Source organism: Setaria viridis, chromosome 1 (assembly GCF_005286985.2).
Source record: "Setaria viridis chromosome 1, Setaria_viridis_v4.0, whole genome shotgun sequence".
Classification (NCBI taxonomy): Eukaryota; Viridiplantae; Streptophyta; class Magnoliopsida; order Poales; family Poaceae; genus Setaria; species Setaria viridis.
Window position 1 is genome coordinate 32608105 of NC_048263.2, and position 13143 is coordinate 32621247.

Consider the following 13143-nt stretch of genomic DNA (forward strand, 5'->3'; position numbering starts at 1 on the left):
GGAATTAAAGTAATGCCTCAAAGAAAGTAATGAACAAAGATAAGCATCATGGATAGGGTGCACAATAGTAATCTTGGATTATTTCGGGTAGTGGGTCAACATGACCCCTTGATTCCTTTTGATTTAATACTAGACATATTAAAATGTAAAGCAATGAGCAAGCGTTATGCGGATGGGCAAGATCAAATAAGGTATTTGTTAACACCGATTGAGGTTATAAAAACAGGAGATCTGCATGAATATACCAGTTATCCCGATACTTTAAGAAATAACTCGCTGCTTGCAAACTAAAGTTACAAGACAAGTAACATGCAGAAAGAGAAACCCTCACCTAAACAAAGAAGGTACATTCAATAGAACGACAACAAATGATTTCCAAGGGACTAAATTTAATACAACCGTCCAGTGCATTCAACAGATCCACAAAAACATGGTTTCATCTTGATGTTACCATCAGAATCATAAACCTTGTCTATCTCATAATTGTAATCATATGATAGCTCTTTAAGGGGAGGAATATCCTCAGAAGCAAAAAGCATGACATGAGGCATACTTATGTTGTCATGGTCATGGAGGACATTCTGTGTGTAAAGGTTGGGGGTGCAACTATGGTTGATGAACCTTGCAAAATTTCCCTGGTTCAGTGCATCAATAGCAAAACCAATTTCATCATCTTCACTAGGGACATTCTGAAGGGAGGGAATAGTCTTGATCTGGGCCTTCCAACGAGGTACATCATGATACTTGTTCCCAATAGCAAATAGGTATTCGTCACTCTTCCTTTTCTGTGCCTCTTCTTCCTCCAATAGCTCTCCTATGTATTCACATACAAAACTTCCATTCGGAATGAAGTCAAGAGTTCTTACTCCCCACCCCATTGAGTTGGTTTTGAAGACCTGGAGGCGGAACTTGATTCCACGCTGGCTAACTCTATTGCGACAAGTAGGAGGGCACTTGCAAGATGGCCCACACTCATAAATAAGAGGCTTTTCTTCTATATTTTCACCATTATCATCGTAAGGGAACTCCCCTCCATTTTTCACTGTGCATGCACATTTTTGAGAGACTGAACATCCACCAACACAATCACAACCTGATGGAGGATCTGGCCTAAAATTTAGGGGATACTGTATTTGCGAAATGTAGCGAAATGTCATCAGGTGCTCATTTGATATAGAGTTAATAGCAGAAATAGGGACCTTCTCAAGACCTCCGGATATGTCTACAGTGAAAGTGCCATCAAATGATTCCGGCTTTTTAGTTTTCAGAACTTGTATGTCAATTTGTTGCTGCTCTGCCATTCTTCTTAGATGAAACGTATTAACATACTGATCTCCTGTTGTTTTTTCTCTATGGAATTTCTCAACCAAGTACAAACCACCATATACGTAAGTAGTAAGCTGTTTGGGTCCACAGTCATTACCTAGCTCAGTTACAAATGCATGAATAACACGGACAGGCGTATCAGTTTCCATACTCTCCATGAGTGCCACGTCAGTGCCTCCTAACTTCTGATCATATGTGGCAGCCACTGATCCAACATGTAACAGGAAATCCAAACTATCAGAGGCAGAAGGTTGTGCATACGACACAACACTAACAGCTAGACATGTCCCATCCTTCTTTTTGATGTGATCAACTGACAACGATTGTGCACGGTGTATGCCAACAATGGAAAGTTCCATGATAGAATTGAACACGTCACCAATACGAACCCCTGGAATGCTTCCATCGTACCTCATGTCATCATGATCAGCACCGAATTTCTCCCGGAAAATATTGAAAGCTGCAATATCAGGTCTCACACCATGCCCTCTTCCACTCCACTTGACCTCTTCCTCCTCCAGGAGCTTCTTGTAAATTATCCGAAACTCCCGCAACTTAGTCAACATATTTTCTCGCACCAAGGAAGTCCTGTGATCATCCTCATGAACTTTCCTCTTCTTCGGTGCTGAGCCAGTTCCTTTCTGAACTTTTGAATGATGTCCACCAGTAGCTGAACCTTTGATATGAGAGCGATTGTATGCCATGACAGGAGCACTCTTGCTCGATCCATCTCCGACCATGGACACTGGCCCTTCAATTTCTCCTGATCTATTCCCTGATAATAAATCTCGTGCCCATTTGGGTTTGTACCCAGTCTGGAACCTCCATTGGGCCACTGACTTGCGCCCCTTCCGTAAACCCGGTATGGTACCATCACCATTCATGAGAAACTGCAAACTGCAATCTTCCCCCACGGAATCGCGCTGCTCGGCAGTGCCATTGCATTTTAAACCAGGCAGGTCGCCAGGGTTGGCCCCATGTGGCTCTGCCATTACTCCGTTGTTATCAAGACCCTCATGAATTTTGCAATTTTTGGGCAGCGAATCCCCCTCTTTGGCAGCTGAGTCGCCCTCTTTGGCAACTAAATCGCCGTCTACACTCTCAAAGCCGCAATCCCCTCCGACCCCGCCTCCTCCTCCTCCTCCTCTGGAAACCTCGTTATCCCCGTCGATTGCGGGGCTCTCCAATTCCCCATCCACGCTGCCTCCATGGCTCAGCGAGTCGGAGAGCCCGCCACCCGCCGCCGTATCGCAGCTCATCTGGAGCGTCTCCAAGCCGCTCCGATTCCCATCGAAGACAACGCCAGGGCTTATCTGGAAGCGCCCGGGCGCGAGCGCCTTGTGCCTCCGGCGGCCGCTCGACGTAGGCGACACCCGCGCGCCCCCACCCTCCATCCCTGATCCCACCATCCCAGTGATTCCTCACGCCGTCAGACCAAACAAGCGGCCGGCGATACCTGCAAGCGCTAATCGTCAGACAAGACCTAAGTAGAGGGGGGCAAATGGGGAGAGAGCCGTTCGGCGGGCGGTGCAGGTAGCGGCGGGCATACCTAGCGGGGCGCCGCAGGAGGACGAGGGATCGGCGATTCGGAGTTCATGCCATGGTGGTGCGGTGCGGGGAGGCCACGGAATTTCGAGGTTTCGGAACTCGCGGCTAGCGGAGCGGCAGTGGCAGAGGGCGACTGCGCCGCCGTCTCGTACTTTGGTCGGCGAAGAAGATCCCCATCCTATTAACCGGGGGAGTGAACAAATCCATCCGCAAGATCGCAGATGGACGGTGATGGTGTGAGGCAGTGGGCCTTACGAGCATTTTGACTGGGCCTGACGAGCAGGACCCCGATTGAACATTTTCTTTTATGATGATGAAACGTTTTTGGTCGAGTGCCAGAAAGGCCCTTTTCATATTGGGCCTATACTAATCGTGGTCTAGTCCATTTGCCAGTAACCAACGTTGCTGGTAGTTGTTTGTTGGCCCACGAAGAAGAAAATAATATAATATTTTGGCAGCTTCTTAACGTGAAAATCCAGAAGCTCAAACAAACAACAAATAGTAAACTTCTCGTACAGCTTTCGGAAAGGTGGAAGCGCACAAAAACTGAATGTATACGAAAAGTTGGAAAACTCAGTTTTGTGAGTTTTTTAGTTTTTTTAAGTTCAGAAAGCTAAACACATATTTTAAAAGTTAGTGTTAGCTTTTCAGAATAAAAAAAAGCAGCGACAACTTTTCAGAAAAGCTCAAAAGCTGCAGATATGTCAAGATATATATCTCCGTTTCAAAAGCTGCAGTTTGTGAGTTGGTTGTTTTGGCTTTTCAAGATGCATGATATGTTCAGGTAGATAGCAAAATCTATTTAGAAAAGTCAAAACGACCGACAATTTGAAACGGATGGAGTACTTTTAATCACATACGCATTAGATTGTTTCATCCTCGCATCGCTCGAGCCGGGCGACTCAAATGGCTCCTCCGTCCGCTCGCCTTGACCCCCGCCTCCCACTCTCCCTGCCTTTGCTGCCCTGCCAGAAGCCTGGCGAGCAGCGAGGAGGGCGGTGACGGGACCATCTTGCTCCCCCATCCTTTTTCCTCTCTCCCAACAACTTCCTCCCTCCCCCTTCTCTCGTTTAAGGTCATAACCATGGCTGGCAGCTGGAGAGCGGCTAGATCCGCATAGAGGACGACTGGATCCGCATGTTGGGTGACCGGATCTGCAAGCTGCGGGCAGTCCCAACCTGGTTTGGGTGGTGGGCGATGCCTGCTTCACAGTGGACAACGGGGCCATGGCAGTGGTTGCGGCGGCGGCCGCGGTGGCAGCGTCACCTCGCAGTGCGGCAGCAGTCGCTGTCAGCTCCACGCCTGTGGCGGGGTCCATGATAGGCCCAGTACGTCCTTTGCGTGGTGGTGCTGGTAGCCGCGTGGCGGGTTGCGGCGGCGAGCAGCTGATGGCCACGGCGGGCAGCTTTTCTGTTGCACTTCGCAGTGCGGCAGTGGTAGCGGTGGCACCCGCTCCTGCGGCGTGGTCCTGGACCGGGCCTTGTTCCGTCCTTTTCATCCAGCGGTAGCACGTCTTGGCAGCGACAGGCATGAAAGCCTGTGTGGAGGTGCGTTGTCGACATCGTGGTCATGTCGCCGGCGGTGGCTTGCTCGATTGCACGCCAACGGTGCCGTGGTGGCATGGCTGGCTATAGCAAGCGGGGGCGTGCTAGAGACGCCACAATGGTGTGGTTGGTGGCGCAGCCGCGCTGGGCCACGTCACTGCTTCGTGAGGGTTTGGTCACGACTTCGGGCGCTCGGCGTTGCCGTCTAGCACATGACGTGAGGATGCTTGCCGTCTGGTCAACTCAAACTTCATCAGTTTCATCACAAATTCATATATATATATATATTAATTCATTCATTCCATCATAAAATTCATATAGAGATATATACATTTCATCAAATAATGTAATATACATCTATTTCGTAGCACTGTAGATCAAGGTAATCGTGCCACATCGTGCCTGGTTAAGAATTGTGTCATGCCTGGGCCGGCACTATGGGTCAGCATGGTGGTCCAAGCACTACACTATGACAGTGCCGTGCCGGAACATACACTATTGCCATAGGGCCAGGTCATGTTAGTGCCGTGTTTTTAGGGCCGTGTTTCGGGACGCCCGTTGGGCCTAGCCTATTTGGCCATATACACTTGCGCTACGTGTGGTGATGTTTGGTGGCAGTAGGGACGCCTACGTACGTCATCTGCATCCGGCGATAGGGGACGAAATCTCCTATGGCATAGTGAGGGCGGCTGCGGCGTGGCTGTGCACCTGGATTGTGGATCAAGGTTCTTGGTGAAAGCTTTCCCTGTTTTATAGGCTGATGATGGAGACGCCTTCGGGTGCTGTTGTCACATCCTGAAATTTTTGGATTTCAGGATGTGATTAGAAAGAATAATTTTCTCATAATTTTAAAAAAATTTCTAACATTTATTTTGTTGACAGGTGTGGCAGAATCGCCCAAATTAACTTGGTTAAAGTACACTTAAGTCGCTTAACACACGATCATGTACCTTAATCAAGTCAATTCGGTCGTCCGTCGGATTCTTTCCAATGAAACCATGCTACAGGATCGCGAAGCGGACTCACCCGAGAGTGAGCGGTTGCAGAGATTACAACAGTCCATTCTTTTAACAAATGCATAAGTTTATTACAACAAAAGAGTTCGAAATTCAACACAAGTTTTGCAAAGTGTTCAGCAGTGGAAATAAACAACGGTAACTAAACGTCGACGCCCGACACCGTGATGAAGCCGGTCACGACATCAGTAACCTCCATCCTCGCCATTCGAGGAGGGAGCCCACTCGACCGTCCATCCCGAATGGAGCTGGGAGGGCCAAGCGGTACCTTCTTCCACAACAAAACCTGAAAAGATGAGCCCACAACAAGGCTGAGCGACTATGATCAACAAGACTTAACCGACGGGTGGTTCTAATCCACCAACACCTAGACATGCAGGATGTTTGGCCAGAGGGGTTGTTTTTGCCAAAAGCGACTAGTGGTGGATCCTTACTTTCAACATTTTAGCCATGAGTTCTAGTTCATTAACCATTCTACATTTGCAACTCATACTGAACAAGCATGGTTATACAAATAATTAATAGAAAATATCAGCATTAACATCATCAACATGTCCTCTTCTTACTCAGTGTAGCATAGTGATCAAGTAATCTAAAGCTGTGAGAGGCAGACGAATCGATTCGAATTTCTTAACCATGCATGGTGAACCTAATCTCACAACATCCGTGCACCACGAAAGGTCGCTTCACTTGTCGGCTGTCCCCATCAATTTCTAGGCGCGTGTCAGGTCCAAACCGCCTTTGGCATGCAATGCTCCACAGTCCCGGTCTCTACCGTACTGTGACCGCATTTGCACCCACATGATGCACCATGGGAACTATGTTCCAAGGACAGTAGGGGGATAAGCCACTTGCCGGTTCAATCAGGTACTAGGCTTCCCCATCCCATACTAGGTATGAGATTAGTACTGTTCAAACACTTGATCACGAACACTAGCACATCTCGACCTTAGTCAAATTTATTTAGATAGACGGGGCAATCCACCGACTACCAAAACAATTCACAAGGCCCTGCCCCGTCCATCTTCCTTATAGTTGTTGCAGAAGGAAAGCAAGCAACTCCTATAACTCGCGAGTGATAGGAAATCACTCGAGTTTTACCGAGTCCTATTTAAGCAAAGCAGCTACACAAGATCCTGTCATACTAGTATTCAGAACAGAGGAACCTAAGATCACGCAACTAGAGTTTTCAAGCAACTCCTGTAAACATAACTGCACAAACATTAACAACAAAAGGCATGCACAAGTTTAGAAAAACTAGGTTATGCTCCGAGGCTTGCCTTCAAGCGGGGCGGTAGCGAACTAGTCCTCGGCGTACTCAAGCTCGACTCCTGCAGGCGGCAGCTCAGCTACTGCTCCTTCTTCGAGCATCCGGCGCAGCTCGTACGTGCCGTCAGCGATGTTCAACTCTACACAAGATGCAATGCAAGGGTAAGACACTTAGACGGTGATTTCAATAGTATTTGCAAGGATTTAAACCCAAAACTGTAGCAAAACTATAGGAAAAAGGTGCGAAACCCACTTTATTGGATTCTACTCAGAACGAGGATTCCAACCAAAGTGATTTCACATTTTTCTAATTTTTCCTCGATTTAAGATGTAAATTCCAAGTTCCTATCGATTTAAAACGAGTTAAAAGAGTCGGATCAGGGAAAACTTACGATCTGACCCTTAGACTTAAGGAAAAACTGTACCGGGATCCTCAGATTTAACACAGAGAAGTCCTCAAAAATTTACACAGATACCCTCAGTCAAAAGAAAAGACTCAACCGAGCTCTCGAGCGAGGCAGACAGCACTCGGGCGAGGCGGACAGAGTCGCGCGAGGCGGACAGCACTCGGGTGAGGCGGACAGGGTCGGGCGAGGCGGACAGCACTCGGGCGAGGCAAACAGCACTCGGGCGAGACGGACAGGGTCAGGTCGCTCTCGTGGATGATTCAGGGTTAGGAGAGCTGGAAAGGGGTCGGCCGCTCACCTCCGGTCCTACGGATGAGGTCTTGGGGTCGGGAAGAAACAAGTCAGGGCGGAACGAGGAATAACGGCGGCTCGGGTCGGCGGCGCGGAAACTGGCGGCAGCGATCTAGCGAGACAGGGGCCTGAGAGGCTCCTTGAGCAGGTCGGCGAGCTCTAGGCGACTAAGGTGAAGCTGACGGTGAAGCAGTCGCTGCATGGGGCTGGCCGGAGTGGCAGCTCCAAGTGCGGTGATGAGTGCAGTGGAGAAAAATAGAGCAGGTAGAGCGGCAAAGGCGGTGATGGTGAAGGGAACTCCGGCAAGAGGCTTTGGTACCTTTTTATAGATGCGCGGAAGTGTTCGGAGGAAGGAATGAGCTCAAACGGGAGAGAGGATAAGATCGAGGGAGAAGGAAGTGCTCTGCCGTGGCGGCGATTGGTTGGCGCTTCCATTGGCCAGAGAAGCGGAGTTCTGGGGATAGGATCCTCCGGGCATTGGGCAAAGGAGATAGCGTCTGGCAAGAGCGGTTTTGCCGGGTGGAAGGATTGGCGAGGCTGGGCGTGCGTCTGGTCACGTCAAGCGCTGGATTGGGGGTGGCGGAACGGCCAGTACCCGACGGTGGCGTTGCGTGCGAGGGGAAGGCACGGACGCTGGTTGGGAGAAGCGGCTCGCGTGCGGGGGGGGGGGGGAGGGGAACAACCTCGGCGTCGATTGGCCAGCGCAGCGCTCGCGCTGTCTTGTCGTGGGCGCGAGTAGGGCGACGGCGAGCTCACCGGTGGATGGCAGCCACGCGGCGGGCGGCGCGCGACGAACATGCCCGGACGCGCTAGCGTCAAGGCAACCTCAGGCAGAAAACCCGTCCAGCTTTGGGGACACTCCACTCACGATTTTTAAACTAAACGTTCAAAAGAACCTTAAACAAACTTGTAGTACTGGGTCATAGTTCAACTTTATTAAAAGTGTTTGCTCATATTTTGAAAGGATTTGGAGAAAACTTGAGCCAAGGTTTGCCAAAAACCAGAGTTTTCGAACTTAGGCATTTCAGCCGAGTTGGTGAAATTTCAGGAGTTTGGCTGTCCTTGACTCGACTTTAGGGCAGTTTCTGGTTTGAAAAAGACCAAGGTGTTATCGAAAGAGTTGCTCTTAAGTCTTAGAACTTCAACTTCTATTAAGGGCTTCTCTCTAGTTTAGTTCAAAAACTTGGAGGAACACCCACGCCAAGAGTTGGAACGCCCAGAGGGCTAAGTTGACTGTTTTACCCGACTTTGACCAAGATTTCGAAGGTTTTTGGGTAGATTTAAAACTTGCTCCTTAAAGCAAGGTTGATAGGAAAGTTGAGTTCTACCACTCTTAGTTGGACAGATTTTTAAGTTCCTAAGCAGAAATTCGAGTTACGGTTTTGAGCAGTGTCTTAAGCTTGTGAAGGGCAAAAGGGTACTTTCACTTGACTTAATGTTGCCCGAGTTCTTTTTTAAACACTAAAGACATGTTTTAAGATTAAAGCACCATTTAATCACCCAGGTTGTTACAACAGGTAATTTAGTATAGGAAAAATAACTTATTGTTTTTCTAAATTAAATAAAGTTATTTTATGTGTGTTGCATTCAGGCCGATGCATCTTTGAGTTTCATGAGTCCAGACATTTTAAAAATTACGTTTCTATAACGTTCGGATTCTTCTAGGAACTTTCCAGCTTTTCCTGAAATTTATTCTCTTTTTTTAGAGCTAAATCTATTTATTAGAAGGTTCTAGAATCCTTTTCACGAGCTCCAAATAGTTTATTTGGACTCCTCGTGCTCCAAACTATTGCTGGGATTTTTCCTATATTTTTTTTGGATTTTCAGTGCATTTTTTGTGGTTTAAAGGAATTATCTAGCTTTATCCGGATTTTCCTTTATATAGGAAAAGGATTGTGAAAATAAAAAGAAAAGGAACCCTTTTCTTCTGGGCTGAGCCTTGGGTCGACCCGCTCCTGCTCAGCCCTAATCCTCGGCCCAACTAGAGCCCATCAGGGCTCTGCCACCAGCCACCATGGCCTGCGCGGTCACGTCGCCACCGGCCATCAATGGCGTGCGTGCCAAGCCACCCTAGGGTCCCGCGCCCCTATAAGACCCCTAAGCCCTTGCACCACGCCCTCCTGTTGCGCCGCATCACACCCCTCGCCCTGCTCTGCGTAGCACTGCCGCTGCCCAAGCCGGAGCAGAGTTGAGCGCCGTCGGAGCTCACCTGCCGATTCGTCGCCTCCTTTGTCCATCGGAGCAAGCCAACGTAGCCCGAAGCATCCCGCACCAAGAAGCCTCGCTGCTGGTCCTCAAGGCTTGTCGTTCACCGGAGCGCAGCCGTTGTGTGGAGCTCGAACTGGCCGACTCCTTGAGCATCCAACCTTGGTGAGCACCTCCACAAGATCCCCTCGACCTCCTCCTCCGTTTCCCAACCTCAGTCAAGCCCCGCAGAGCCCATAGCGCAGGCAATTTCATCGCCTAGAGCCTCTGTCTGCCAGCCATGGAAGAAGCCAAGCTTTTGTGTTTAGGCCCCCGCATGATCTTGTAATCTTTAGCTTCTTTCATATGTCTTGCATGTTTCATAGATAACCCTGTAGGTGTTCTCAATCTTCATAAACAGATCCAACCCGAGATCTTTTATAGATCTAACCCCAATATTTTAGCCTTTTTGCAAGCACTATTTATAGTGTCTTGTTAATCTTACCTACTAGTCCTTTAGATCTATGGTTAATTATGTTCAGATTCCTAGAACCTTGTTTAAGCCATCCAACCTTTGTTTTGGCTCCGATTAGATCTGTTTAAGTTGCATTAGGTTCATGATAACTTAAACCACACGTTACTGGTGATGTTTTCCATCATACATATTTTTTTAAAAATAAATTTAATATTAATTTGGCTAATGACTCTTAAACATGTCTTCTGTAAATAAAAGCTACTTAGAGTTATACACTGTTTTTCATAATAAACAACAATTTGATTAATGTATACTTCATATGCTTTTCTAAGTAAAAGCTAATTAGGTTATATATCGGGTTTTTATAAACTAATGTTAATTTGATTAATAAAAGTTGATTAGGCTTTTACACCGGCTTTTATAAATAAGTATTAACTTGATTAATATCAACGGGAATATGTTTTCAGTAATAACTTGATCCACTTGAATCATAAAGTATACGTTTAGATGTTTCACATAGTTTAGCCTTTTTAAAGTTAAATATTTAAATTGTATAATTTATACTTCAGTATTTATAATTAAAATATGGCTAAGCTATAATTTGTTTTTTCCTAATTATTGATAAAATGACTAATGCCAATATTAATGTGTTTTCTAAATGAAGTTTGTTTAGCCCAACACGACACATGTTTTAATTCGATTAGATGTTCTCACATTTCTAAAGTTAAGTGTGTAATTGGTATCATTTATACATGAACATTTATGAATAAAACTTGATTAGGATTTTTTTTGCAAATAATGTATAATTTGCATTAATTCCAACTTAGGGTATTTTCTTTCTCAAATATCCTTTACATATATTTTGCTAAGTAAAAGAAACCTAGCTTATAGTCCTTTGTGCTCTCATAAATGCAAATCATTCCATAGTCGTCCTCTCTCAGCTTTAGCTCAATATCTCTTTTGTAGATTTAGTCTTATGTAAAGCTTTAGATCTTTCCAGTCTGGGTTCAGGCTCAGACCCTATTTCATTCATAAAGCTAATGAAGCCTTTTCTTTTCAAGCACAGTTTGTGTGCTTTAGTGAGCCAAATAGTTTATCTTAGACTTTATGTTCTGCCTAGTAGTTATGTGCCTTCATGAGTAGTTATGTGCGCGTCATTTCCCTATCTAGTAGTCCTATCATATCTGTCCCTATTCCTCTTAGAATCTTATTTGTCATAATCCATCTCATAGCTGTCATGTCTCAGTTGTCTCTTTGTGAGTCAGCTATGTTCTTTTAGATCTTTGTGGACAAATCTTTCGCAGCCATCTCTTTAGAGCCAATCTTGTTAGCTTGTTGCTCTGCCAACTAGTTCAGTTTAGTTTTGACTAGTCTGTTGTCCCTGTAGCTTTGTTGATCTCTTTGTAGACTAGTCTTTCCTAAACCATAATTTACACTTTTCTTCTACGCTCTAGAGTATTTTGTTTTGTTGTTCTTGTTTGTTTCACCTTAACTTATGCGCTAGCCATGTGTATTACCTGTTGTTGTTTTTAACATCAAAGTTAAATATCAATTTGACTAATACTTATTGAAACCAGTTTTCTAATTAAAAGTTTGCTAGTTTTACAACACGAGTGTCGGTGTTTAGACCCGGCAACCTACCGAGGGGGTGCCCGAGGTAGTGTTTAGTGCGTAGGGCTCGCCGAGATCAGGAACTCGAACGTAAACTCGAACACACGATTTAGATAGGTTCGAGCCGCTAGATTGTGTAATACACTATGTCTTGTGTATTGGTTGTATTGAATTGATTTGGAGGGGTGCCTACCTCGCCTTATATTGCCGGGGCAAGGTTACAGGTCGGTTGTTCACAAGAATACTAGTCGGATTCGACTAGTGAGTCCTACTCTAATTGCTAGGAGTAGTTTCCTAATCCTCGACTAGTTCCTATCTTGCCACGTAGACCACGCCGTCCTGCACCATAGTCTCCATTTCTAACACGTCTCGGTATCCAGCCCTGTATCTAAGACTGTCCAAACCTTTTGGTGGGCCTATAGATGAATGTACGACAAATCCCCAAGTACTTTTTGTAGTCAAATGCAGCAGTTCCGAGTACTTTTGTAGGCTTCTCCAACTAGTTTTGGGTGCTCTTCGAGTACTCCATCAGGTTGAGTCTTCAAACGTACTCAAGTATGGCCATGCTGCTAGATTGTGCTCAAGCCTCATTTAACTTGGTCTTGAATCTTCAATCTTAAATTTTTTATGGAAGTGCGACGAAAGTCGCACTCCATATGGAGTAGCCCCCGAGCCTTAGGTTGAATCGAAGAATCAGAATGCTGTAATTTTGCATCTCTTTTTCCTTAAAACCCAAAGAAAAAACTTCTTAGCCAATGGGCACGTGGCACACAGCCCCCGAGCCGTTACATGACTAGTTTAGGTATAAGGGTCAACCACTCGTCAACGTTACCGTTCGCCAACAGTAACCTTATCTCTTTCGAAAATATTGGAAACCGTTAGTTAGGTGCGAAATCTTTGGGCGTTTAAAAATAGAATATTCTCGTTAATATCACCACTATTTTAACTGCGCTGTGGTTATAAAAAATGGAGAAAAACTTCCCTTCCATTTCACCCATGCCATCTGCTCCTTCAACTTTCGCATTGTAGCCCTAGCACCGCTACTGCCCGATCCTTGAGCTCGAGAGCCACCGTCCCCCACCGCTTGGCCCCCGAGCGCATGCGTAAGAAGACCCTCGTGGCAACACGGATGGGGAAGAAGGCAACTTCAAGCAAGGCGGCAGAAGGCGGAAAGAAGAAGTCGTTGAATAAGAAGGAGATCCAGCTGTCGACTCCCAAATATGGTAAGACTGACCAGACGGCCCCGCCATTGCCTGCTTGCGCCTAGAAGAAATCCGTGCTGAAGAAAGCGGATATCAAGGCATTGGCGGCAGCCAACCTAGTCCAAGGGCAAGATGCCATCAACTGGAGAGCTGCATAGCTGCATACGGCAACCCCTGGCAGATGGAGACCTACACCAATGAAACGGTAATCTTCACCCACTTCATTGGACGTGGCTTGGCATTACCAACTTCAGATTTCATCCACGGGAA

The 13143-nt window shown here is 46.5% G+C and overlaps 1 protein-coding gene across 1 annotated transcript; it reads right to left on the reverse strand.

Annotated features, from left to right (window-relative positions):
* Window positions 1-173: 173 nt before the first annotated feature.
* On the reverse strand, window positions 174-3032 carry LOC117864770 (histone-lysine N-methyltransferase, H3 lysine-9 specific SUVH5). The gene is made up of 2 exons (XM_034748869.2): window positions 2876-3032; window positions 174-2782 (listed from the first exon to the last, which is right to left on the reverse strand). Exon 2 carries the CDS (start codon window positions 2733-2735, stop codon window positions 390-392), a length of 2346 nt encoding a protein of 781 aa, XP_034604760.1. The 5' UTR covers window positions 2736-2782; window positions 2876-3032; the 3' UTR covers window positions 174-389.
* Between the last annotated feature and the right edge of the window lie 10111 nt (window positions 3033-13143).